The sequence below is a fragment of the Buteo buteo genome, chromosome 23 (assembly GCF_964188355.1).
Source record: "Buteo buteo chromosome 23, bButBut1.hap1.1, whole genome shotgun sequence".
In the NCBI taxonomy this organism is placed as follows: Eukaryota; Metazoa; Chordata; class Aves; order Accipitriformes; family Accipitridae; genus Buteo; species Buteo buteo.
In genome coordinates, this window is record NC_134193.1 from 14,394,251 (window position 1) to 14,421,362 (window position 27,112).

The window sequence follows — 27,112 nt, forward strand, 5'->3', positions numbered from 1 at the left end:
ATGTTTGAGAGGTTTTGCAGTCTGCTTGCAAATAGGAGGGAAAAAAAAGTCAAAATTTGACAAAACCATTATTTGTTATGATTTATTCACTCAGCTCTAGTCTTGAACCTGGGAGTTATTGGCAGCTTCAGCTAAGATTCCTGCTGAGTATTTCTACTTATAATGACTGCATACAGCATGTAGCTCAATGCTATTTTTTTGGCATAATATCATAAATATCTATTTTAATTCTTGTCTCTATATGTGTATCTAGGGTTTGGTGCTTTTTTCCTTTTTCTTGTGAAAATACCTCTAGATGCAGGACAATATCCTGCTCCCTTTACTTAGGAGAATACTCCACATGAGTTCAACAGGAGGATTATTCTCCTTGGGTAGAAACCCCTCTGCCAGAAGGCCCGTACATCACTTAAGTACTGGCTTAAGCAGAGAATAAATGTCCATCTGTGCAGGGTAGAATTTCATCTGTTGTCAGGGAAGTTAGATCTGACCCACAGACTTAAGGAATCACAGATTTACTCACTTATGCCTAAAATCACATCTCTTCCACTCTCTGTTCTTTATCATTCGGGACACAAGAGTTTATATATCACATTTTCTTTATGCTTTTGCCCTGTCTTAGAAATAAAACTGATTGAACATGTAATTCATGCTGCAGAGGTAAATTCCATCTTTTCCTACTTTCTCTGTCTACTGTGAGTGCAGAAAGATGAGCTTTGGGCCTTTCCTTTGTAGCAAGAATACCCCAGAATTTGTTACTGGATTTGCAGTCTGATGCATTGAAGTGTTGCATTTTGGTCACAGTGAAGCCCTTTCTTTTGCCAGTAATATTGTAAGAGACAGACGGTCAAGTATGTTCAAGATGAAATGGTGCAGTGCCATCAAATTGAAATGTTTCACTGATTTTCTTTGATGATTTCAGCCAAATCATAATGTCCCTAAGAAACACTGTGATTTCACAGAATTAGTTTTTTCCACTGGGAAAACTGGAACCTGCATTATTTAAGTTAAAGAGCCTGCTCTTCCAGACTTGACGTGGGCAAAGTTCCCGGGGACTTTGGGGGAGTTGTCAGGTGGAGAAAGCACTGTCCCCAGCAGCAGGACTCTTCCTGGTTTAGCTCTTCTTTGAAGTTGAACAGGTTCACTTTAAATTTTTGAATTTTTTGTTTGATTTGCACTGTCCTCTATGTGTCAAATTAGAATAGTAAAGTGCAGTACTGTAGCTCTGATCTTAAATTGTTTCTGCCGAGCAGGCACGTACGCATAAGTGTCTTTTTTGCATCCCTCCGAGTTCTTCGGGACATTTATGAGAGTTTATACATACTGTGGTATAGTTTGTTTCTTAGCTAACAATTTCCTCTTGGTTGTTGAGAGGCTTAATTGCTTTGAGGTCTTCTATTAAAAACTTCAGAGATTTTGCCGGCATTTTGCGTCTTTCTTGTAAGTAGAGCTGTTGTGGAGGGAAGGTCTGTATGGTTAGAGAGGGGCTGGTCAGCTGTAGTTCTCGTTGACTTCTGGTGGGACTTCACAGATATATCCAACATCTCTGAAAATGCCAATTGTACATTCTTAAGTGCTTGCAAATTAGTAAGAAACTGAAAAAACATCTCTTGGAAGCCTTGCAAGCATGCAACAACTCTTTCTCATTGAATAATTTACTTTCATTAATTTTATCGTGTGTATTTTAAGTGTAAGTAGTCACAACAAACTCATACTAATAGGGTAATCTGCAAAAGCAGAAAAATTACAGTCCCAGGAAAACTCTCTTGCATGATTGCTGTTAGAAGTTTATAGGAAAGTAAGGTGTGATCGTCGTTAATCTTGAGATGGAAGAAGAGAATGATGTGGGTTACTGGGTTTGTGACTGAATTTGGTGCAATTTAACTTGGTTCTGCTGGACTTCTTCTGAGTAGAATAGTGGCCCATAGATTCAGAGTGTGCTACTGCTAAGTCATTTCCACTTATTAAGTACTTAGAAAAATCCTTTTTGTTGCCATCAGGGGGAGCTTTTGAGATCTTTCAAGAGTGAAAAAAATATTTAAAAAAAAAAAAAAGAAAGGAGAAAAAAAAGAAACGTCCCAGCTCAGAAACAGAGATCTACAAACCAGCAAGCAGCCAGAATCTTACCTGTGGCTACAACTAAGCCAAGGAAACCAGGGGAGCTGAATTCCTTAGACTGAAAAATTAGCAATATTGAGAGAGGATTTTTTGACTCAATCCACCAATAAAATTAATAATTTTTTTTTATTATTATTTAAAAAAAACAGGAGTCTTTGGAGCATTCAAAAGCCAAATCCTGCTCTGTTGCTACAGCTTCTGGAAGGCAAATGCTCTTCAAAAAGCTTCTCTCCTTTTAGTTCCTGATGATTCGATGGGGACCTTTGATGCAACATTTGGATTAGCTGCACACAACTGCACTGAGGGGGACCACAAAAGGGGGAGCCTGGCTGATTGCATAACTTTAAGAAAATAATAAGAGGAAAAGAAAGAATTAGAAAAAGAGAGAGAGAGTGAAAAAGAGAGAAAGAAAGAAAGCAATTAAAAAATATCTGAGACTCAAGTTTCAAGACTCTTTATGTGCTGCAGAGGAGCATAAGGTTTACCAGCAAAGTGCAACGGGGAGTCTGAGAGGAGAAATAGCTTTCTCTTTTGCCAAGAAAAAAAAATAGGAATGTGTGTTTTGGACTGGACTGAGAAAGAAAGCTGGGGAGATTGCAAAAAAGGGGGTGCAGGATTTTTGTCACATTGATCCATTCATCTTGATTGTCTTCTTTAAAAAATAAATAAGAGGAGGGAAAGTGATAGGGGGAAAGAGGAAGAGAGGAAAAGAAGGGGGGAAAAAGAAAACAGCAAAAGTGTTTGAACCTCTGGAGCTATCTGCTCCTTCAAGCTGATTGATTAGTCATGATCCCTGCAGTTTTAATGGGAATCATTCAATTGGGAAGGTGGAGCACCCTAGAGTAGATTAGCATATTCTTGTTTACTCATCTTCTGAGGGGCTTTTTCTCTTTTCTTTCATTTTGTGGAGAAGAAGGGAGGGGGGGAGGCTGGGGGGGAAGGAGGGGGTTGTGGCTTATGTTATAAAGGAGGCCAAAAAAATAAATAGATTAGAGCATCTTTTGGGGGGAGGGAAATCAGTGGGTCTGAGTCTTGGAGAAAGCTGGGGGGGGGTGTTTTGGTTTTTTTGTTTTGTTTTGTTTTGTGTGTGTGAGAGAGTGTGTGTGTGTTTTTTTTAAGAAGAAAAAAATAAAGGGAAGAAAATCCAGCAGAGAAAAGAAGAGAGAGGAATTCCAGCTGTGGAGGAATAGAGGAGAAGAAGACAGATAGAGGAGGAAGAACAGAGAAATAAATTTCAACCAAGAAGGAGTTTTGATTTATTTTATTTTTATTTGTTTTAAGGAAAAAAAAAATCTATAAGCAGGAAAAAGAAAGAAAGAAAAAGAAAAAAAGAAAAGAAAAAGCAACTGAGAAGGGTTATAAAAAGAGCAAATACCAAGAAGGGTGAACAAGAGAAGAAAGTCAAGGCAAGGAGGAGCCCAAAGCTGGCAGATCGGGAGGATTTGCAGGGGAGAAGGGGGGGGAAGATTGGAAATGCAGCTCTGGAGTTTGCTGCTGCCTCTTGCGCTTCTCTGTACAGCCCTAGCCAGTGGACCCGAATGTGGGATGGACGAGCGCTCCCGCAGGGCAAGAAGGGACACCAGGCACAGCCGCCAGCTCCTCTACACTGCCCCGGGCACCTGTGCCACCAGGTTAGCCCGAGGAAGGCGCTCCACTGCTGGGCTGGAGCCTGGGCATGTCCCCCGCAGGAGGCAACAGCGGGAGGTAAAGGACGACGAGGAGTCCCTCACCCCGAGCAGGGCGCTCTATTTCAGTGGACAAGGTGATCAGCTGCGGCTGAAGGCAGATATTGAGCTGCCCCGAGATGCCTTCACTTTGCAAGTGTGGCTGAAAGCTGAAGGAGGACAGAGATCTCCGGCTGTCATTGCAGGTAGGTACTTCGTCGTGCCTGTGGCTGCAGCATCCCTTTTACGTTTCGGGAGCCGGCGGAACGGCCAGCTGTAGGCGTGCGTGTGTATAGTGTGTGTGTGTGTGTACATTTAAATGTGCGTGAGTGCCTTGCAACATACATATGTATGTGAGTGCATGTGTAAACACGCTCGGGTGCGTTTATTAGCTATATGTTTGGTGAAATACCGGAGCTCGGCAAACTGCCTGAAAGTATATGCTCGCAGAAAAAGTTATGTAAACTTTTGCATAGGGAAATGGCAGTATCCTGGGTACTTTCTTTATTTCTGTGTGTGCGGGTTAAGATGCAGAGAGGAGAGAGAGCTCTTACGGTGGGCTTTTACCTAATTTTCAGGTTGGAAAACTGTGAAGACAGCGTTTGAAGGTAGCTTGTATTTATGTATGAAAAGAAATGTATTTGTCTAGTGTGTGGCTGCAAAGAAATGCCTATCTAGGGTCCCTATACGATTTCCTCAGTTTTATTAGCTCTTTAGTGTACTTCGCTGTTACCTTTTTAGAGGCAGTGTTAGCATGTGGTTTCCAAAAAGCTATAAAGGAACTTTTGGCTATTGTGAAACCTCAAATGAATCAAATGAGTTTATAAAGTTCCCAACCCCTCGACACTCAGCTAGGGCTGGGACTAGCACTGCAGCTAGAGGATGTGTTGAGTATTTTTGTCTCCCCTTAGAAATGGCAAGTGTAACACAAATGATTGTAAGGTCAAATAGCCCTATAAAATCATTTAGTACTCCAAGCAGCTACCAGTCTAAGCTGTCTGAGCTCAACAATAATGAGGAATATTGCACTTTTCTTATTTAAATTTTATGAGCCCATCATGAATTTGGGTCCTTTCCCCCCGCGTTCGCTCCCTCTCCCCCTGCCTCCCGCCACCTCCCGCCCTCTCCCCGCTTTAGTGATAAAGTGCAGCGAAGTTGTCGTGAAATTGGATACTTTTCGGAGGGTTACAAACCCTTATAAATGTCGCCACATCCATCTTTGCTCTGAAGGAAGTCATAGAAAATGGAAATGCCCTTAAAAAAAAAGAAAACAAGTCAGAAAGAGAAACGGGGGGGGGGGGGGGGGGAGGAAGACATGTTTTACAGTTCTTTTGGCAAGGAGATTCCCTGAAAGTACAAAGTTTCCATGTCCTAGGATGCCTTAAAGAGACAGGGAGGATTTCCCCTTTAGCTGGAGTCACTTCCTACCAGAAGGCAGCAGATGCTTGTGCCGGTGGTACTGTGGGTGCTCCTCGCCTCTCCCCTGCCACCCTCCCAGCTGCGATCTTCTCCGTCTCCCCCGTCCCATCCCTGACCTGCGCGACTGTCCTCTCGCAAGAAAGTTGCTTTGTCCTAAGGAAAACAAAACCAAAGATGAACTCAGCAGTGTGTTTCCTTAACTTTTCCCAGTCTCGCATCTCTGCTCACTTGTGAGGAGGGGGATGTGGCGAGGGGGGTGGCTGCTGGGGTGGGCAGGAGGTGCTGGGCATGGGCTGGTCCCTTCTGCCTTTAGGAGGACAGGCAGATGAGTGATTCCATAGGTGAAATAGATGATTACTTGCCTTATTTCCCCTGGCTTTCTCATACTCCGCTCTTCTGGTTCCCAATCTTAACTTAAACCTCAGGGCTCAAAGTGCTTCCCTTTCAAGTTAGGAAAGGGAGAATTTGGGTTTACATGGATCTCAGCAGCGGCAAAACACAGTCAGTGTATTTCTTAATGTGTTTAATCCAACACCTAAGACCCCATGTCTGTCTTCGGTGCAAGTATCTCTAATTCACACAATAGGGAACCTAGACAAACACACACAAAGATCATTTGTAGTAAAATACTTTAATTGGATGGGGGAGGTTGGGTTGTTGCCTGTATAAAACACTTGACCCATTTTATGCATGGAAATAACATTCCACTGTGAAAAATGGAAATAAATGCCCCAGTTTAGCACCATAGAGCTTGCAGCTCAGCTCAGGAGGACTTTGTGATTTTTATTTTATTTTTAAGCTCCCCCTCCCCCCCTCGCACGGACTCTTGAAGAGGAGCCAGGTTTGGCTCTGTGTGTAAACACCTGGAAGAGGTCCAAGAGGAACTCACTCAGAGTATCCTCCGCACACCACAGCCTCCCAGACCTGCAGCAAGCTTAGGGAGAGATTACGCTTCCCTCAATGAGGAAATCAAGGGTTCTGACTGCCAAAACTCTTGGCTTTCTCATTTTCACTGTTTTGGGATGTGACAGACTCAGGAGCCCTGTTCTGCTGTTGAAGTTGCATCTGTAGGACCCCACTGAAATCAAGAGCCCTTCTGGGTGTCTGGGGGGGGGCCAGGGCCAGGGTCAAATTTGCTGACAGTGCCAGAAGTGAGTTTCTCCCCAACTTCCACCCCAGTTGCAAAGTAGGAAACTGTTGATTGTACAGATCTGAGGGAGAGGAAAGGAGCGACTGGAAGACACCTCTTTTTCGGAGTCCTCCTTGTATCTTCATCTACTTTCTGCCCCCCCTCCCCACCCCATGTTGACTGCTCCCCTTCCATCCCTCCTTGCTGGCAGTAGTCACTGTGGGTCGTATGGGAGTCCCATGTGAGCCTACAGGGGAAGCCTGTAGTGTCTGTTAAAAATCTCATGTAGGACCAAAGTTGTTATCAGCTTCTATGCCTGAGCCCTGATATAACGGAGCTCTTCTGCTAATCCAGGCTACAGGAGTTTCTGTCTGGAGCCAACTCTCCTTACGTCACCCTCTGCTGCAGTATTCAATTTGTTTTCATAAATGGCTAATTTTACAGCACTGTTAAGTGGGTTCGTCATTGTGCCAGGCCATGCCCTGTCTCTGATGATAGGCCATCCTTGGTGCCAGGCTCTGCCAATTTTCACGCTGGTTGGCAGTGATGTTATTGCTGCCCTGTTTGACTTCAATGATATCTGTTCTGGCATTCGTCAGGGAAAGCTGTTGGGAAACTAGAAGTCTGACCCATTGATCTGTGTTACGCAAAAGCTCAGAAGCATTTTCGGAGCTGGGCTGTGCTTCGTTTGTGCGGCTCCCGCGGTGCGCCTCTCCAGCGGAGGCAGCTCTTAGCTCGTGCGTACTTGCCTCCCTCCCTGGGCCGCATAGTTCTTGGACAAACACTCCTTGGATGTGCGTACCTACCACACAGCACAGTACATCCCTCTTATAAACACACACATGTGCACATGGTATTAATCATGCAAGTTTGTGCACTTGCCCCTGTAGAGTCTTTGAATGCATCTCTAGTCGTGAAGGAAGGAGTTAAGGTCCAGACTGTAGTCAAGTTAGGTAATACACATGCCATGCAAAATAAGACGCTTCAAAGCACCGTTGACCTTGCTTCTGTTGTAATCAAAGATATTTCAGTTCTACTGTGGAAATGCAACTCCGTCCTAAGAAACAGGATCCTCCTGAGTCCCTGTCAGTGTGTGTTCTGGTATATGGCTCAGGAGTGGGATAGCTCATGTTTTCATAGGAATGAGATGTTGACTCTTTACTGGCTGGGAGCTGAGAGGAGCGGGATGAATGATCGGCAGCGGGAGCGGAGTAAGAAGGCGTGCCTGCTCTGAAGAGTGAAAGTTATTTGTGTTTTGTTTTGTTTTTTTTTCCTTTCCCGGTTTCATTCTCCTCTGTCTCTCTATTCCTCTGCCTGCCAACAGAGAGCACGATCCCAACTTAATAAAGCTTCGTATGTAAGGGAGTGCCTATGTTTTCCCAACTTCAGTCCTTGATGAACATAAAACTGCAGCAGAATCCAAAGGGAAAGAAATGCCAAAATCAGCACAGTGGAGCTCACTTAAAGCCACAGCTCTTGCATGTGAGAGACTGAGAAACATCTGTGTCGGGGTCCAATAATTGGGCAATTATAAAGATGTGTAATTGACGCTGTGTTCCCTCCACAGGGTTTAAGAGTATACGCTTACTTTTGGGGGTTAATTTGGTTCCCTTCTGAAGTTTTGGAGTCTGATAAGTGATTTAATACACTTCAGGTAGAATTGATGAGCTGGGTCCTGTCCCCAGAGCTGATCCTTGCAGCGGGTGTGTCGGGAACTTGAGGACATTTTCAACAGAGAGTTTACTCTGAGCTTCACTGGCATTAAAATAATAGGTAGATAGATAATGCAGCGTTTTCTCATCTTCAACAGCCTGTTGTCTTTTAATTGCATGAATTTTCTTGTTTTGATCTGTAAGGAAGTACTAGAACGAAGGACTATATAATAAGTCAAACATAAAGCTTGTAGTTCTGTTGTTTAATTAGCAGTGGCATGTGCCAGGTCCCAGGGTGATGGGCACGATGGACAGAGTGGAGTAACGGCTGGACCAGTGACTGGAGCTTGAACACCTGCCGAGATGCTTCTTCAGGGTGGTAAGCCTCCAGTACACCGTTGCTGAAGGCTACAGGTAGTTGTGTGGTTTTGGCTTCCCTATAGATGGGTTCAAATGATTAGCCACTTCATGGCTATGGATCTGGATAAGGCTTGACTAATAAGCCACTGAAAGAATACAGCCTAGCTTGTCATTTGCTAAATATTTGCATTTGAACGGCACATTTCCTTCAGCCTGCAAAAGCTGGGACAAGAATTAGAAACTGGAAAAGAAAAAGAATTTTTCTTTCCTTAAGCTTTCCAATTTTAATCACTCTCGTTCTTTTGACCAGCTACACGCTAGAGTCAGAGCAGCACAGTTAGAAGAAAGTTGTGGTTTGTTTGGTATTTTTTTTTTTTTTAGCTAAAGCACTTACATGTAGGCTGCTCTAATTAATAAAATGGTAATAAAAGAAAGAGGGAAATTTCACTCTGTCTGTGTGTGTGTGTGAAGGATGGTAAATTTAGATTCCTAAATGGTGTATGGCTGTCTCCTGTAGGCACAGAGATGGGTCCCATACTAAGCTCGCCTCTCCAAGCTTCATTTCAGCCTGATTTATTTCAAGCCAGCCTGTTTCAGTTAGAAAAATTCGCGCAAGGCAGAAAGCAAGCTGAGGGGATGGTGTTTGGAGAGAGAGCGGGAGCGGAGCTCTCCTCAGGGATTCGTGGAGATGTCTGGAGAAGAGCAGAGCTGCAGCAGGCAGGCCTCGGTGGTGAGGGCGAGGAGAAGCCCTCGGAGAGCCTTTGCACGCTAAGCCATCATGGAAAGACAGAACTGGTCAGTGATTCGGATCCCTGAAAGTTATTGCATCAGGTTGAAGCTGCTCCCTGGGTCCCCCCGTCGCCTCCCCACGCAGCACCAGGGGAGCGTGCAGATGGCCAAAGGGATCCCAAGGCCGTGGCTGCGGCCGCGCCGAGCGGAGGCGGAGGTGCCCACCATCAGCCCCAGCTGCACGTGGCATAGTGAGGGATGCGCTTAAATCCCGAATCCCAGAGGTCTCGCTGAGCGCTGCAGCGGCGGGGAGGGGTGGCCTGGCTCCATGGGGACCCAAACCCAGACCCCCCCACAAAGGTAGGTGCCACTCGCCTTTGTCGTGAAGAAAGGGACAGGTCTCTGCTTTCAAAGCGGGCCCGGGAGTTTGCCGATGCCGCTCCACGAGCTTCGTGTGTTCGTTAGCTTTTGCCAAGGGCGGGAGAGATCCTTGGCTGGGTGCGTCAGACAGCAAAAAGCCGAACCGCCAGCAGGCACCTCCCTGGTCACTGGGGCCCGACCCCGGTTAAACGCAGCAGGGACATGCTGGCTGGGTGGAGCAGGGATTTTTGGTGGAGAAATGCCTTCTCTGGAGCCCGGATCTGGCTCCGTCAGGACATAGGTGCCAAGCTCCTCGGGTCTGTCGCAAGAGAGGTGCAGCCACGATGCCTGCCTGAGCAGCTTTAACAGAAAAATACTGAAAGACCAACGGGTTTTAGGTGTTCTCAAGACCATGGGATTAACTGAGCGCTTTCACCTTGGATTTTCATTGCTCATGCTGGCCTGAGCCAGAAAAAAGAGCCAAAATATAGTGGCTTTTTTCAAAAAGACATATTGAAAAAACAAAAATAAACCCTTCCATGACTGGGGTCAGCTGAAATGTTCCCGTATAATAGTTTTGCTTCCAATTTTAGCTGCTGTTTTTTCAGCTCCTCTTTTCTTTTCTCTGATAGAAATTATAGGAGCAGAAGCAGAGAAGGGACCACCTGGGTTGCCAAATTCAGTCCCCTGCAGTGTCAGGGATATAACAGCAGATAATTAGTCCAAACATTCACAGAATATCCACTTTGTAGGTTCTGATATAGCACAGGCCACAGAAAATTTCCCAGTGCTCTACTATAAACCAAAGATCTTTAGCTAAGACCAAGAGTCACCACTATAATGTAAGACAGGAAGAGAGAAGGACAGATTGACAACATCTTAAGTACCTAAAATCCAAAGCATTGGTTTAGAAAAGTGTTAAGTATGAGAAAGAAAAACATTTACTGGTAAAAGATATCAGCTTTCTTATTTTCAGAAAGTTAAAAAAGAATCAGGTGTTTTGACGTTTATGGAACTTCTATTGAAATTTTAAGTTTGAATATTTGCTAGAACTGATCCTTTCCCACAGATAATCTGTTTTGATTAATTTCCCTTTTTCCTGAGGAAAATATTTTATCAAACATTTCCCACCCTTCTCTGGTCTTAGTCTGTGTGGCAGTTCCTACATCCCGTCATAGTAAGAATGTACGCGTTCAGTTTAGTACATTTTTACTTCTTCAAATCTTGTATTCCAGATTATTCTTAAAATGCATCAGGAAAAGTCTTGTTTGATCAAAACCCTCTACATTTTTCTCTCAACTATATCAGCTAATCTAATATCATCTTTTTCTTCATTTAACCTCCTCTCTCAATATTACCAAATTTTTCATCTAAAACTGTTTTTACATGATCAGTATATATTACTCTTTCTATTTCAAATATGCAAAATATATTGGACTTTTCTATTTCCTAGGTTCTGGGCATTTGCTTCATGCATTGTTCTGGGCATAGAACAACTGTCTGTGCTGTCCTTTTTGTTTGTTTATTTTCCCCAAAATGAGACTTCTAAAAATGAAAGTGTGCCTTTCTTCTGACCTTATACTTACATTGCTCTATGGGCATTTTCCTACCTTGGAGTAGCTGACGTCTGGATATGATTCTTAGTTTTATTTCAGCTTCATGTGGAGAAGAAATGCTTGATTGCTCTTCTGCTAATTTCTGCTTGTCCCTACATTTCTCTTCATTTTCTCTGGTGTGAGCATGCATGCACATACATACACAATTTCCAAAGCTCCTTTGATTTTTTTCCCAGATCAATAGAGCATTTAAACTCCAATGATCAAGGAAGAGCAGCTTGTTTATTTCCCCACATATTCTGACACAAGTGGCAGATCTTGTAAACTGCTTTGATTTGATGTTAGTGCCTATTACAAAGTTTACTCTCCCCAAAGCCATCCATGAAGTCAAAGTACTCTTTACTCTGAACATGAGCAGAGCAGAACTCAAAAAAGCAAGTTAAAAAGAGAACAAGAGTGAATATCTTATCCTAGAATTTTGCTTTCTGCTGTCCTTGTTCATAGCAATCAGAACAGTTTGCTTAGTCGTGGACTGTCAACATCCATGAAGTTGCCAGCACTGAGTGAAGGTGCAGTATGTATCATAGTTAAAACTGTGAACACATACAAATACAAGTCAGAGTATTCCTTGGTGAGAATGGGGCTGGATTAATGATGTTAGATTTATGCAGGCAGCATGGATTTGATCCTAAACCTGTTCAAGATCATGGAAAAAATACCATTGACCTTGGCTGACTCTGGCGTAGCCTCTGATTTCAGAGAGTCCTCTGCATCCCTCCTCTACAGCCTGGACTTTTCCATGGTTCTTGCTTTAACATCCTTGATTTTGCTGTCCTTTCTTGCTTTGGATACAGAAGAAGAAAGATTGCGAAGCCCTAACGTCAGAGAAATTGGCCAGGGGAAGGGGACATGTTTATTTTCGTTGTTTTTGTTATACTCCAAATCCCACTTTGGCCTCTGTCTCTTTCAACCTTTCTCTTTTTTTTTTTTTTAATTTTTAATTTTTTTTGAGGGGGGTTGTGTGTGTTTGGTTTTTTCAGTGTTAAAAAGAGCACTTATTCAAAACATGCTGTCCAGTTTTCTGTTTTGCTGGGTGATGTAAGTGTGTAACTTTCCTGTCCAATCTCTCCACCCTCTCTTATCGCCGTCATAGTCTCGGTTCTTTCTCTACTATCTGGTGTCCTTGATTCCCCCGACTTTCTCTTCTTCCTTCTCTGCACAATTGCTGATTTTCTTCTCCCTAGTGAGCGTGTGCCATGGGTAACCCTGCACTCTCTGTGGTTCTCGTCTTCTTTTGCTGCAGGAGGGTGGTATCCCCTCTTTGCAGACCAAGGGTGGGCGCCAGGTTGGTGGCTTCAGCCAACTCACGTTGAAAGTGCTGTGAGAACAGAGGGTAAGCAGGCTGTGGGTGTGTGTGCTTAGTCAGGCATATGCTCATGCATATTTTCTGGGAATTATTGATACTGTTCTGTTTAATATCCATCCTAGTGGTACACAAACAAGGAGCGAGTGGTTGTTCTCACAAAGAGGGAGTGAGGGTGAAGTGAAACTGAGAAGCATCTGGAATTGGCCTGGTGAAGCAGCATCTGAGAGATATGATACCAGCTTATGAAAGCAAAAGAATTGCTGTGTTTCAGAAGAAAACCACTCTGTTCTTTGCTGATCAGCTCCTGGGGTCTGGTAGGCTTTCCTTGAGTCTTTCTTTTGAGTGATGCTTAGGGCTCTTTTATCTCTTCTCCTTCCTCCCCTCTGCTGTGTTTTTCCTCCTTTTCCTTATCTAATTTATTGTCTCTTTATTTTCTTTAAATCACTTTCCCATGTGGATTTCTTTCCTCAGACCCATCTTTCCCTCCCTCATCTGATTCCTGGGAGTCTTCTGTCAGCATGGAATTGGGAGAAGAGCAGCCCTGTTCCCCACACCAAGCATCAGCTGCAGGCTCGTTTCCTCCTTCGTTTTCTTCCTTGCCTGGTCTCTGCTGTTAGTGTTGGAAGCGTATTCACAAAGATCATCCATTGGATTGAGGAAAGAGATCTTATCACCATTGTTTTGTTTGTTTTATTTAAGACAGGGAAAGAAATGGAAAGGAAAGGCCTTCGGTGCTGCCAGTGTTACTTAGTTCTGAATGTAGGTTTTTTTCTCTCCTGTACTAATGTATCCTAGTACTGTTATTTTCCTTTATCATTGCAGTAAGATTGTGGGTTTGTAGTCCTGGTAATTGCCTCAAAATATCCTGCTGATGGTGGTGATAAGTTTCCCAGGCATGAGAGAACATTGCCCTTAAAATCAGGGAAACTGAGGAACAGAGGGATACTCTGATTTGTCCAAGATGTGGTAGTGTGTTGGTGACAGCTAGAAGCAGAGCCCAGCAGGCTTGGCCTTTTGTTAAACTTTTTTTTTTTTTAGGGGTGATGACGGTTATTCCTCAGCCTGGGTTGTTCTCCATGTGAAGTCAACACACCCTAATTGCTGTAGGATGTTTCCTTGTAGCTGCTGATGGTTCTTCACTAGGTAATTGCTGTACTGGGGTGGTGATGAAGTCCTTTACCTGGTGTCGCACTGTTGAAAGTCCTGGCAACATGGGGGATGGGTGAAGAAGGCAGTTGGCATTTGTGACATGAACTCTTTGGAGATGGCAGAAAATCAGATGGTCTGGAATTAATATCTCTGTACCAGACATGCTGGTGATGTTTGAATCAGCATGAATTATTGTATTTCTCAAATGGAACAGTGTATGCAGCCCATAATGGGAGAGAAAAAGCAAATATCACCGAAGCCCCTTAGTTCTGAGTACTCTTATTTAAATTGGAATACTTTGATATTTTTGATACATCTGCACATTGATTGATATATTGACTTGCTGAAAAAGCTTGTAAAATATGTAAGTTGTAACTGCTTATATTCCTAGGAAATGCTGAAAATCTGTCTCTGGATATCTCAGGTTATTAATTAGGGGCAAAAGCAATTCATTAGCCCATAGTTAAATATGGACCAGGTGAGAGGTTGCAGAAGGGCCTTTGCACACAGCATGTTAGTGCCTCAGACTGTTTTGGGGAGGGATCAGGATCTAGTGCATGCCATCATGGCTAAACAACCGGTGTTTCTGTTGGGAGCGTCAAGACAGAGGCTGTACATCATACAATCCACGTGATTTTGTTCTGAATTCTGCAGCATCTGTGCTTGTAAAGTCTGAGGTGCTAAGGTTGAAATCTGGAGCTTGCATTACTACTGTCTTACATTGCATCTGTCTTGTGGATAAACAGTGCGGCCTCTCTGAGGTCAAACCAGCACCTTTCACCAGTGATAATTTAATGGGAATTATTTTCGATGTAAACTAGACAAGAATTGGAAGCCTCCTGTGCTGTAGCTCATGAATGGAGATGTTCAGGGAGAAAAGGAGTACTGGGAGAAAAAGCAAATGTTAACTAAATGCATTACGCACATGATTTTGAAACATGTACTTGGCAGAGGGAAGGGTGAGCAGTACAAGCCAGATTATGCTGTTGAACACACCAATGTAAACCTAGAGTAACTCCTTTGGAGAGGAAATCAAGGGGGCTGCTCCAGACTGATGAACGTGTAGAATTTGGGGCAGGGACAGAGCGCATGCAATGGGGAAAATGAACAAGCTGAGAAGCGGATGTCATGGAGAACAACCTCCAACCACCATCACCGCTGTCAGTGGTTTAATTTGGGTGTGTAATGGTTATGGTGATGCAGTGGGAAACATTTGTACAATGTGGGGTTGTTTTTACTTTTTGGAGCATTTTCTGCATATACCTATCATAATCCCTCCAGACTGTGAAATTAGGCCATATACCCGTTTTACAGTGAGTCCTTTGTGTTTCCGGCAACAAACACTTCTGAACTCTACTCTCCAGTCTTGTGGCCCTAAAATCCTTCACCCCCTCCCATATTGTCCCATCTCCAGCAATAATATCCCCTCCTCTGTTTATAAACAAACACCCTCAGAGGAAGTTCACAGGAAGAAAAGTTAGTTAATGAAAATCAACCATGCACTCAGGTCCAGGCTGTGGGTTGGAGCCAGCAGGGTTGCTGGATGTTTCCTACTCTGCATCTGCTTGTAGGAGTTTCTTTGATGAGATGTTTGCCTGTCTAACTATGCGTCTTTCTCTTCTTTTCCCTTCGTCACGGAAAATATGAAAAAAGAGGGAGTAAAATTATAGTCTCCATTTGCTTTAAAAACAGTATGGACAGTATTCGGGAACTCCGAGCAGGAAGGCTAGCTTCAATGAACTTCTTGATAAATCCACTGATTTTTGTCTTTTTTTTTTATTTTTAAACACTAAAATCTAGATTCTGGCTCCCTGGTAAAACTGTTGCTCTTGAGTTGCGCCAAGGCTGTAAAAGGACTAAAATAGCCCAAAGGATAATTGTCCTACTATAGTCTGAGCATGAGGCTGATACATCTGGTGTTGCACATCGTTCTCACAGAATGACCAACTTAAGGAGATAGGAGTGAGCAGGACCCAAGCAAGTAGATAACACAGGACTGTGTAGTCACCATGAGCTCTGGAGCAAGGGATGTATAAGCATGGTAATGGTGCTGTCAGCTGGAAAACACAAAATGCTTTAACTTGCTCCAGAGGTCCCCCAAAACCCTTTACAGCACAGGGGGAACCCAAGAAAAAGTTCATTTTCTTGTGACTGCTCCTGGGTTGTGCCTTTAGTACTGCGCCTTGGTGGTCTCAGAAAGGAGGTGAGAGAATTATGTGTTTGTTTCCTTCTAGGAGACACTGAGATCCTCTAAAAAGCCTTTCTGGCTACTCAAAATGCCTGGGAAGATCATCAGGTAAAGAAAAGCTCTGGGAGTGAGGGAGGCAGCACTGGTCAGGGCTGTGCTTCCTCCCCTGTGCAGAGGTGTGGTATCAATGCAGTGCTCATGTCACCATCCCAGGCTCCCCCTCTTCCATAAGGAGTGTTTTTGAAATTGGGAATAAGGGAGTTTTTACAGATCTAATAGATGTGAAAGTTGTGGTCCCACTTTTAGTTCTAAGAGCCTTGAAGTTTTTAGATGTATTACAAAAGGTCTCAAGTGCTGGCAGAATCTCCATACCTTAAAATGTGATGGTTTAAAATAGTCTTATCTGTTAACTTTTTGTTGAAAGAGCAGTTTCTCTTATTGTACAAATATTTTCTGTCGTGTAATTAATAGCCTTATCTGCAAGACTATTCCAGTGTGGTTTCTCCACCTCCCACCACAACAGAGGGAAGACAATCAGAAATGAGCATTTCGTATTGCATCATGGACAAAGTTTATCAGTTGTTGCACAATCCCTTTGCCTGTGAACAGATTAAGTAAAGAAGGGGAGCGAGGTGGTGGTGGAAATGGACCTGATTTATACCAGTGAGCTTCCTCCAAGACTTCCAGGATAACTATCAACAATTTCTCCTAGGAGGGAAGTTGAGCCCATTCTTGCCCTTTGAAGAGCTCTGAATTAACGAAGAGCAGAGTATCTTCTGCTCTTTGTGCTGAGAAAGACTGGAATTCCCCAAAGTCCTCTTGCTAGAGATGGTTTAATCAAACAGACTGTTTACATTCTGTGTCTCACCAGAGGCAGTGCTCAAACAGGGGTGGTCTTGAGCTATACACTGTAATACTAGCGGTTTATTTTATTTTATTTTAAACATCAGCATACCACCAGTTTTACTGGGAAATGGCCGTATCCAAACACCTGCAGGCTCCATGGAACAGCCCAGAGAGGGAAGCAACAGCAGCTGCAGCTCACAGAAGCAAAATGATGCTGTGAGGGGTCTGTGTTTCATCTCCAAAGGTTTCTGCAGGGTTGGGATCTGGCAGCAAAGGTGGGCCAGGAGCACTTGCACTCGTGGAGGAAGACACCTTGCAGCAGTAGGAGGCTAAGCACTGGACCAAACTCTTCCCTCTGCCTCAAGGGCTGATGGCAGAGGCAGAGAAGCGAGGGCCTTTCTGCCCCGAACATGTGTTTTGTCTCACACTGTGAAGGTCAAACTGTTCCAGTGAACAGTTTCTGTGCTCTGATACTTAAGAAGGTATTATAGTGAAATGGGAGCTATGTATTTCATGAGAGAGAGGGAAGAAGGAAATGAGATTAGGATAGCTCTTCCCACCATCACCCATCTGTCTCCCCCTCCGCCCTCAGGATGAATGTTTCTTGCACTTATATCAAGAAACCAACACTTATTGCACATCTATATGTCTGAAATTGGCCATAAACCTTGAGTCAGGATCTAAACTTGTGTTCAGATAATTTTTTTTTTTTATAAGAATACTTTGGTATCTTCTGGAAGTGATGTATTTCCGCTCCCCATGCACAGGATCTTCTGTGCATCATTGGGGAGGACACACGTAAGTAGGCAATGTGGCCAACATTCTTCAAACCCAAGCAATCCAACCAGCTGTTCAGCAGGGATGTTATTTATTGAGAACTGTCAATGTGTTCAACACATGGTGTCCTTTGCACTGACGAACTCACAGCCTGGCATTTATGGGGTTTCTCTGACACTTGTCAAGCACTGGTGACGGGGCAAGCTTGACGAGGCAAGCGTTTTTCTGTGAAAATTACTATAGAAGGTCATTGCAACAAGATGTTCTGTAAGGAAAGGAGAGACAAGAGACTAGTTGGCAGAGAAGGAAACAGAGGCAGTGGCAAAGAGTAGAGGTTTCTTTTTGGCTGGTGGTTTTGGGAAGAGAACAGAGATTTCCTTCAGCGATAAATTAGATGCTTTGGGAGAAAGAAAGGGTGTTTGTTTCAGCAGTGATGAAACTGCTGTGTGTGAGGGAGGAACAGGCTCCCTCTTCTGCTAATTCAAGCTGCTTATTTTGTGACATAGTGGTTGGAGGTGCACAGGTTGCCCTGCAGTTTTAGTTGCTACTTTGCAATTGCTCTGAGGTGCCTTCAGCTCTGTCCTTTCCATCTGTGAAGGTGGGATAATGGTTCTCAGCAGCCCTCAGATGGATGCCGTTTGTAAGGATGAGATAATATCATCAGTGCAGCACTTTGATCATGTATGATGCTGTAAGTGGCAAATGCCGCTCCATTGTACCAAACAGAAGAAATGCTCAGCCAAGAAGTTCCATTGGCCAGGGTCGTGCTAGGTCCCTGCAGCGCTGTGCTGCTATAAAGAGAAGACTGACATGGAATGCCAAAGAGACAAAAAGACAGAGGCATATCTTGCCAATCTTCTACCTATCTATTTGTCCCATCTTTTTTCTCTTGACTTGTGTAAGCTCGTATTCATGAGTATCACAGGTATTTATTTTCCCCTACTGAAAAACAGAGCTTGTTGCCTGAACAGTGTGGCTCTGGCCACATTCCCTCCTATTCAGCACAATGCAATCTTGGCTCTTTACTGGTTAATATTTTCTGTCAACAACCTGCAAGAAAACATAAAATCAGTGCTGATAAAATTTGCAGATGTTGCAGAGTTCAGGGAGTGGTAAACAATGACCAAAACAGGACTCTCATTTGGGTGTTTTCAAAAATTGAGAACATGCAAACAGTATGCATTAGAATAAAGCCAAATGTGAAGTCATACATATAGAAAGATGGGTGGCGGGTCATACATAAAGGATTGATGGTGGGGGAAGTGTCTTTCACCTGGAAGCTAAATGTGCAGGAGTAACTGCCTCTTGGAATAGATAAAGCATGTAAATGTGAGCTGCCAATGTAATGCTGTGGCCAAAGGTTTAGAGTCATCGTTGGCTGTGTAAACAAGGAAGCATGAATAGGATTGGGGAGGTTGTGTTGTCCTTGTATTGACACTGGAGTAGCTGCTGCTGAAGTACTTTGTCCAGTTCTGCTGTCCACAGTTTAAGAAGGATGTTGGATGAAAGGGGATTTAGAGAAAAAACATTAACAATGAAAATAATTATATGATTTTTAACAAGTCTTAAAGTATTTGACTCAAGAAGATTAAGAGGTGACTTGATCATCATGATCTTTAAGTATATGAGGAATATTAATCTGATGATTCGAGGTTGGAAGTCTAATAATAGATGATATAAGTAAATCCTAATGGACGCACGTGGAGACTAAGCAACTTCAGAACAGACAGAAAATGCAGTATTTTAGTCCTGAGAGTAGTCAATCATTGAAAACCCTTTCTGAGCAGAATGGTGGAATATGTGTCACCATAACTTTCAAATTAAAACTCAGTGTTTTTCCAAATTACAAGTTCTTTAAAGAGGAGATAATTCAGTCCTCACCCATGTTGTGTCTGAGTGCCTCTAACGTCAGATTATTCTGGGGTTTTCAGCTGTTACTGCAAAAATAATTGAAGCCAACAGTAAAGCACTAGGATGCTAATGTCAAATCCTTTAATTTTCCAGTACTTCTATGGATTCTTCTTGACACCGGTAGGATATTTTTAATCACCATAATATTTCTAGCTCTTTGTAGGGTCTCCTGGGCATCACTATAGTTGAATTGTCAGGCTCAGTTTCATATGTTGTTAATCTTATTTAGATGTTGTCACCTTTAAGCAGAATGGTGTGCTGAGCAATAACTTGACTTTTTGCCTTCAAAACAGTCCAGTGTGCTAGACTGAAGACAAGCTGAAAAACAAGACTGAAATCTTTTCGTATTGAAGGTAGTAAGAGTTTTAGTGTTGACTTCAATGAAGCCAAGAATTTACCTCCAGAAACTTCACAAACTTTGGGGAGCAAAATCAAGGCTTCCCTCTGGAAGCTGGAGCACTGACAATGTCGGGACTGTGAAGCTAACACAGCAGACATCCGTTGAAAATAAAGAAGTGAATGAGAAAGCAGAGAATAAGCTTGGGGTGACTTTTACTTGTCATCTCCTTGCTGGGTGGTCTGTCTCACAGTCTCAGGGCAGAGCAGCAGTCCAGAAGGCTGTGTAGGCTGTATGCTGAAATGACCTATTCCTGTGACTTTGTGTTGCAAACAGAAAATACAGACCAAAGACCTATCGAAAGTAATTAGTGTTCTGAGACAGGATTTCATTTCATTTGAGCCATCCCCAGCTGGAGACCATTCCTCAAAATTCACATTTAAGCCAAGTGCTCAAAATGCCCCTGTCTGCTCCCTCAAACCCATGTGCGCATGTACGTATAGGCCTATGCACAGAGAAGGTAGTACGCGTACATGCTATTTTGTTAGTCTTCATTTCTTTGGTTCCAAATTTAACCAGAAGTGGAAGGGCTGAAATAACATAAGAAAGGCTGGACATACGATATTTCCTGCTGCTCAGCTAAACACAAGAATTGCCAAAAATCTTCCAAGGTAGCTTGTTTCTTTTACATTTTTCTCCCAGTTCTGCAGACTTGAGAAGGTCAATTACTTTTGAGAAGCATTTGACTTTGGCAACGCTTATGGAAAGTGAAGTAGAATTATGACCTTTTGGAGGTTTGCCCATCGCTGTCCTATCTTGTCCTTTAAGAACTAAAGGCTGAATTTTCAGCTACAGCCTTTGGTTTAATAGGTGTGAATTTGTTTCTATGCACTTCTAAGACACTATGAGTATCTGTGTGAGAATTTTCTGTTAGATGCCTATTCATTTGTGCTCACAGATCTAGTGATCACTGATATTTGTAGAGCAAAAATACAGGCTCAGGTATTTCCAGGAGGAAAATCATACCAAAACAAAAGAAATTGGATTCAAACTGAGCAGAAAAATAGAGCTCTAAAATTATATACTTAGGTTAGTATGTGGTGACTACAGCCTATCTGGAATGCATGCTATAATAGTTATATCATGTTAGAGAAGCAGGTTTTTTCAGCAGGATGTTTCCTAGAAAGCAGAAATATCTCTGTGGTTTGTGTCTGGGTTTGGAAGTTGTATGCAAGTATGGAGCGGGGAATTTGAGGCATGAAATAGTCATGATTAGAGAAGGCCCGGATTCCTTTCAAAAGTGACAGCAGAAAACAGGCACAATCAGCTCCGTTCTGCCTGCTGTTATTGCATGCTGTTCTGTGTATTGCATTGGAGACATTTCTTTCAAGGTTGGTAAATTCCTTGGTTTTTTTCTATTAGTACAAGAAAGATGCAGTCATATGGGAAAGCCAGATGCAATGAGATATTTGAGTCTGGATAAGATCTAAGATATTTTTACAATAAGATATTTAATTCTCACAGAGGCAGAATTTGCGTGGTATAAATCGGTGTAAATGCACTGGAACTACTCAGTTTCGCACTCACAAAGTATCTGCCCAAGAATGTTCTCAAAATCCAATTAAATAACTAGAACTGTTTCATGTGGAAATGCCCCTCAATTACAAAACAAGTCTAAGCTATCATGATGTGATTTTTACAGTCTCCTTGCAGGGTGCCCTAGTTTGCATTCATGGAATTTTTTGTTTTTGTTTTGGTTTTGTAATTATGTGGATGTTGGCCATCTGTCTGATCCTGGAAAGGTTGTAAGGTTGTCCCTGCTCCCCAGGTCCTCTTCCCACTCCCTCATTGATCATAATGTTTGATTTAGGTGCCACTAGATTTCCTTCTTTGTTCTCTAGCCCTAACCTCCCCCCCACAAACACACATGCATTGTGCAATGGTGTAAAAGCTCTTCTCTCTGCAGCTGGGAGTAGTAACTGCTCAGCTGGTTCCAGTGCTGCCCTAAAGCTGCTGTAAAGGTCAGAGACAAGGGAATTCTAAAAAGCAAAACAAGCTGTGTTGTTGTCCCCCCTTCAATCCTGGTTGTGTATTTTGATCAGCACCACAAGCAATTTCATGCGCAGACCTCCACTTCTCACTGCTCCACATTTCTGGCCATCGAGGGGGTTCTATAGGGCAGCATGTCGGGCGTTTTTCCAGCACGACTACGGGCTTGGCCGCTGCTGCATCTGATTGACTTGCAGTGCTTGTCAGGCACAAAGCACATTTTGAAAGGAAATGCCATATTGAACTCCCAGTGAGCTGATGGGTATTGTGCACGGTCATCTGATGGCACAGATGTGCCCCTAATAATCCTTCCAGGAGAACGTTTCCTCCTGGGATGCTCTGGCCATCTGATCTGCTCTGAGGTATGCTGACCTATCTTGACCCAGTTTATGATCAATTCTCTCTGCTGTTTTCTAAAAGGAGCCCAGAAATACCACTTTATCATTTAGATTGCCTGGAAGTTATGGTACTTACGTGTCTGTTCCTTCCATAGAAGATACTCTCTGTGTTTGCTCTCAAGCATTAACTCTTACAAAAGGGAGGAAAGCCACTCTGTGTTAGCATGCACAAGAGTAAATTTCTCTGTAGAGCTTTGATAGCTAATCAGTGTTTGGCTAATAGCGCAGGGAGGAGCAGGAGATGTGGAAGCAGAAGTAATGTGTGTTCCACCAAGTGCGTTGCTGGGTATGTTCGTCTGTGTGTAGAGTGACCCTTCTGCCGGTATGCCATTGTATTTATGTCCTTTTCTGTAGGTTTGCGTGTGCGTCCGGTTTTGTGCGTGTTGCACATGCTTCTGTGAAAGATGAATGATTTTCTGCATGCCTCTTGATACATTCTGTGTGTTTTGCAACACCTGCTTTTAAAGTGAGAATGGTATTAATGCTGGATTTCTCTGAAGGTGAATACACTGCCTCAGCTACAATAGGATGGTTAATTCGTAACCTGGTTCTGCTGATCGGTGAGCATAGATAAGCTTGGAAGTTGAGAGATGTGTTAAGGTCCCTTTGAGCCAAACCAACAAACTTATTGAGGGCTTTCCATTCCCTACATTTGAAGGATATCTGGGTTTTCAAAAACACTGAACTCTGCTTTATTATCAGTGGGCCACACTGGAGTGTCTAAAACTGGCAGCCACCAACCTGAATTCTTGTCTGAATCAAGCCTGATGCAAAGCTTCCCATATTTATGACATACGTCAGAGGTTCTCTGAAGGAATATGCTGATGGCTGCAGAGTTTATGACTTTAAGTTTAGTAGTATCCAAACAAAGCCTGCCTATACTATCTTAATACTGTTCCTATGTCTGCGTATATTATGATCATCTCTAATAATATGGACACATACTGATTTTCCAAGCTTCAACCAAAAATATTCAGTTGTTTCTGAGAACAAGGCAGAAGAAATAAATGGTTATGCAGATATTAGAAAATCCTTACCCTTGTTCTCTGGAATGTTCCCATTGTCCCAGACTTTATAGCAGGGACTGAAGTTTGACCCTCGCGAAGGATGTGCTTTTTGCTATCCATCTAAAAGCCCCCCCTAAACCTAGTTATTAGATCATAAACAGCCACAGTTTGCTAACCAAGTACCAGTCCCCACTGGTTCTGCAGCTTTATTGTGAAATGCTTAGGGAGATCTAGATAAGAAGCCAACCTTCCCACTAACACTTGTTTATGCTGATACTGTATACAAAGGAGCCCTTGCAAAAGCAATATCCAGTCCAAGGATGACCCTGTTAAAATACTGCAAGGACTGAAGCTCGCTCCTCTGTGCCATCTGGTTATGCAGTGTTGTGTGTTCACTTACACCTCAAAATCCTCACAATCTAATAATTTCTCACTAACCCCAGCCTACCAGATCTATTTGCAGTAAGCTCTTATATACTGTTAGCGGGTATATTCTCACAATAGGCTCAGTGAAGTGTCACTAATATGATTGTCCATGCCAGTGGCTGCTCTGTTGCAGCCTACATGATTTTGTTATCAGAAGGGAAGGATTTATGTAATGTTCATAACTACCCAGCCACTACAAATTCATGTTTTGCTGTTTTAGCCATTCTCACCTCCCTGTTTTCAGGCTTCAATGTATCTCATTGAGCGTATGAATGACTGGGAATTTCAGAAACAGTACAGAATATATGCTTAATTTAATGCTAAATGGCAATGATATAAAGATTTTGATACTGAAAAGAGCCTTGGGCCATATTCTTAATGTTAAATAGGCATAGCTGTATTAGACTCTGTATTTCTACATGATGAAGATCTTGTCTTTCATGTCAAAACAGAAAGAACTCTGTCCTGTCTCAGATCTGAATCCTACTGCATAGCTTGTAAATGATAATATCTGGTGCGAATTCAGCTAGATTGATAGCAGCAGCAAACATCCTCTTTTTGTTCGCTTAAGTAGTATGTTGCCACCTGAGCAAGTCTCAGGTGGTTTGCTTGAGCCACTCCTCGTCTCAGGGGGTGACCTCAGGAGGCCTCTTAGCTGTGTTGGAAATGGTGTAGACAGAGATGTTGCCTTAAGTACTCTGGACTTTGAATTATTTAACTATTGTGGAAGGAAGTGGGGGCTGGGGGAAGCACGGTGAAGGAAAGGAGAGATTATTTCTCCCCTTTGTAAAACTATATTGGGTTCAACGTCATACCATGAAATATCCAGTGCAGAACTCAAGAACTGCTCCAGTGGATCTTCGCTGACTTATCCAATTGCATGGAACATGGGGATACTTAACCCAAATCTGTCGGTTTTAATTATTTTCCTCTGGACAGATAAAAGCTTTCTATAGGTTCCTGTAGAATATTTGCTCTTTCAAGCGTTCCTCTGTGCTTTGATACTAAACGATTAAAGCATGCTAAAGAAAAAAACAGCCTCAACCTTTAGCTCCCTGTTCTTGGGCCCCCTGACTGCAGCTTTGATTGTTGACCTAAATTCCCCTTTCATAACTGAGTCCTGTCACCTCTGGTTGGAGTCTCCCAGCAAAACAGGCAGGGCCAACTTTCAGAAGTGCAGGGCACTGTTTTCCGTTCTGCCTTGCACGGCTGTGACGGGCTCCACAGCACACCTGATGTGTTCAAAGTCAAACTGACCTCCTTCTTCTTCCCCTTCCCCCAGCCTCTCAGCTCCTGGAAAGGAAAGCATAACAAGTATTTTTTTTTTTTTTTCCTACTTTTTTTCTGCTTCCCATTGCTCAGCAAAGTGGGGAAACCTTTTCTGCATAAAGAATTAAATTCCTAGGTGATTCTATGGCTGGGCAGATTACCGGGAAGATTGCTGTTAGCAAGACGCAAGAAACAGCACTGAAGTGAGGGAGGGAGGCCTGGAGGCTGTTATTGATAATATTAAAGTGGATTACAGCAGCTTGCCTGGGCTACTTCAGCCTCTCTTCTTTCAAACTCTGCCCACAGAGTGCTACTTACGACTCTAGCAGGCACAGCCTCTAGCTGCGAGTTCCCGTTTCTCTGTGGCTGCTACTGATAAACATCTGCTCCAATCTCAGCACCGCGAGCTTGGTTACAGCAATGCCTTGTGTCCTCACCCAGGACTTTCTTCCAGAAGTTCAGCAGCTGATGCTACACGCTGTGCTCGTGCTGCCAAATCCTGTCCACTGCACCAGGGCCCACGCAAGGATGTGGCTCTATTTAAGTCCCCAGCGAAGTCCTGAAAACAAACTGGGATGTAAGTCAGACACTGGCCTTTGTTAGGGCCTCCTGGAAGAGGTCAGATGGACAGCTGTATACTGGAGCGGTTGTGGGTCAGTAGCCAGAGAACTGAGATTTAATTGGAAAAAAAATGGGAGAGATTGTATTTCTTATTTTCCATGTTTGGCTTTTGGCTTTCGGCCTTTGGAGTTTAATTTCCTAGCTTTCCCTGCTCTTTTGATGCCTAGGAATTTACTTTTCCTATAAGGGACAAGCACCATGGGACTGGAAGCAGCCTCGTGGGCCATCAAAGTCTGTCTCTGGCCAAGCATGCGGGAACATGGCATCTTACTCTGTTCATGCACTTCTCTGGAGTTGTCTGAAAAGTGACTCACTCCTTTGTGGGGAAGGAAGGTTACCAATGCCTCTTACTGGAAAGCTGAACTAGTATCTCTTCTTTTTTTTAATAAAAGATAAAATTCTGTTTTAATCCCTTGGGTTTCAGGAACAGAAGCTTTACAGGGGAAAAATCATTCAGACTAAGGAGTTAGAAGGGCTGTCAGTATTCTTCTCAGCTGTAGCTCCATCCCTTTCTAGCAACTCAGGGCAAGCAGAAGTGAGGAAAACTGTTTGCTGCTGTATGAAACTTGTACATATTTTTTTAATCTAATTGCTGTGGGGAAAACAAACATCAGTTTTATTTCGCACCATTTCTTGGCTCAGAAACTCCAGGCATATTCGCCAAATTGTGGTTTTGCAGTCATTGGCTTGAGTCTCATTTACCATGAGGCCTCTTTACACCACTCTTGGTTTGTAAAGGGATATTAAGTAGCTAAAAATGTCCTTTACCACATTATTGTAAAGAATTCTCAGTGTAAATGAGAATCTAAACTCTGTATGTTTTTCATGTAAATGTTGGTTGTGGTCACAGCTGAATTTTGAAATTCAGAGTGTCAACCATTGTAAGGGGTGATTTTGCTCAAAACCAGCCTTGTTTGGGGTAAAAGAGGCCTCTTGTTTAAAATGTTCTTAATTATGTCTGAGAAATAACTCATGGCTATGGAACCTTTTACTAAATTGAAATAAATTGTGAAAACATCAAATTATTCAGTTTTCAGAAGTTCTGGCAATTATTTCACATGTCCCTCTTCCAATGACTTTGCCCTTATTAGTTGTCATAGAAGAAGTAATAAATTCTTTTATTATGACATCCAAAGTCCCAGCTGAAATTAGTTTCATTGTGCTGGGGACAAAACGGAAAAGTGACACTCCCTTAGCCGGAGGATTCTTAGTCTAAAGCCAAAAGTAAGTGAAGGATTGGGAAAGTAGGTACAGCATACAAGCAAAAGGAGGTCATAAAGAACTGGTACGACTTTGCAAGTTATGGGGAGTGTGGGTTTCTTATCCCTTTTCTTACTCTTTTTCCTTTCTGTTAAGAATAAAACAAGTCTTGCTGCAGAAGGGATTGTGTTCAGTCCATCTTTTCATCAAGAGTTGGATGTCTGTAATAGTAAAAGTTTGAGAAAAGAATACTGTACGTGGCATATGGATTCAGTAATGACCTTTGCCCTAAACTAGAAAATGTAAGGAACCGGAATAGTAGACTGTTTTAGTTCAGCAGCTTTCATACTGGCATGTTCAGTGGTGTCCCTATTGTCGCTGTTTTTTTTCTTTTTCTGCCCTGCTTTGGCTCCCTGTAAATCTTGAATTGATGGCAGCTGTTTGAGCCAAACTCAAGACACGTTGCATCACATCAGGGTTTAAATGCTCAAAGGCAAGGGAGGATTGCTACTATTCTGTAGTATTCCTCCAGCAGCTCCATCTGTTCAGCTGAGGTCAATCACTAGTATCATGCAGCACTTCAG

The 27,112-nt window shown here is 43.0% G+C and overlaps 1 protein-coding gene across 1 annotated transcript in view; it reads left to right on the plus strand.

Moving 5' to 3' along the window:
* Positions 1–3,052: 3,052 nt before the first annotated feature.
* PAPPA (pappalysin 1) overlaps positions 3,053–27,112 on the plus strand; it is a 181,131-nt gene continuing 157,071 nt past the window's right edge. Inside the window, exon 1 of the mRNA XM_075055166.1 lies at positions 3,053–3,985. Within this exon, the coding sequence (XP_074911267.1) occupies positions 3,589–3,985 (397 nt within the window). The 5' untranslated portion in view covers positions 3,053–3,588. The remainder of the gene's footprint in view (positions 3,986–27,112) is intronic.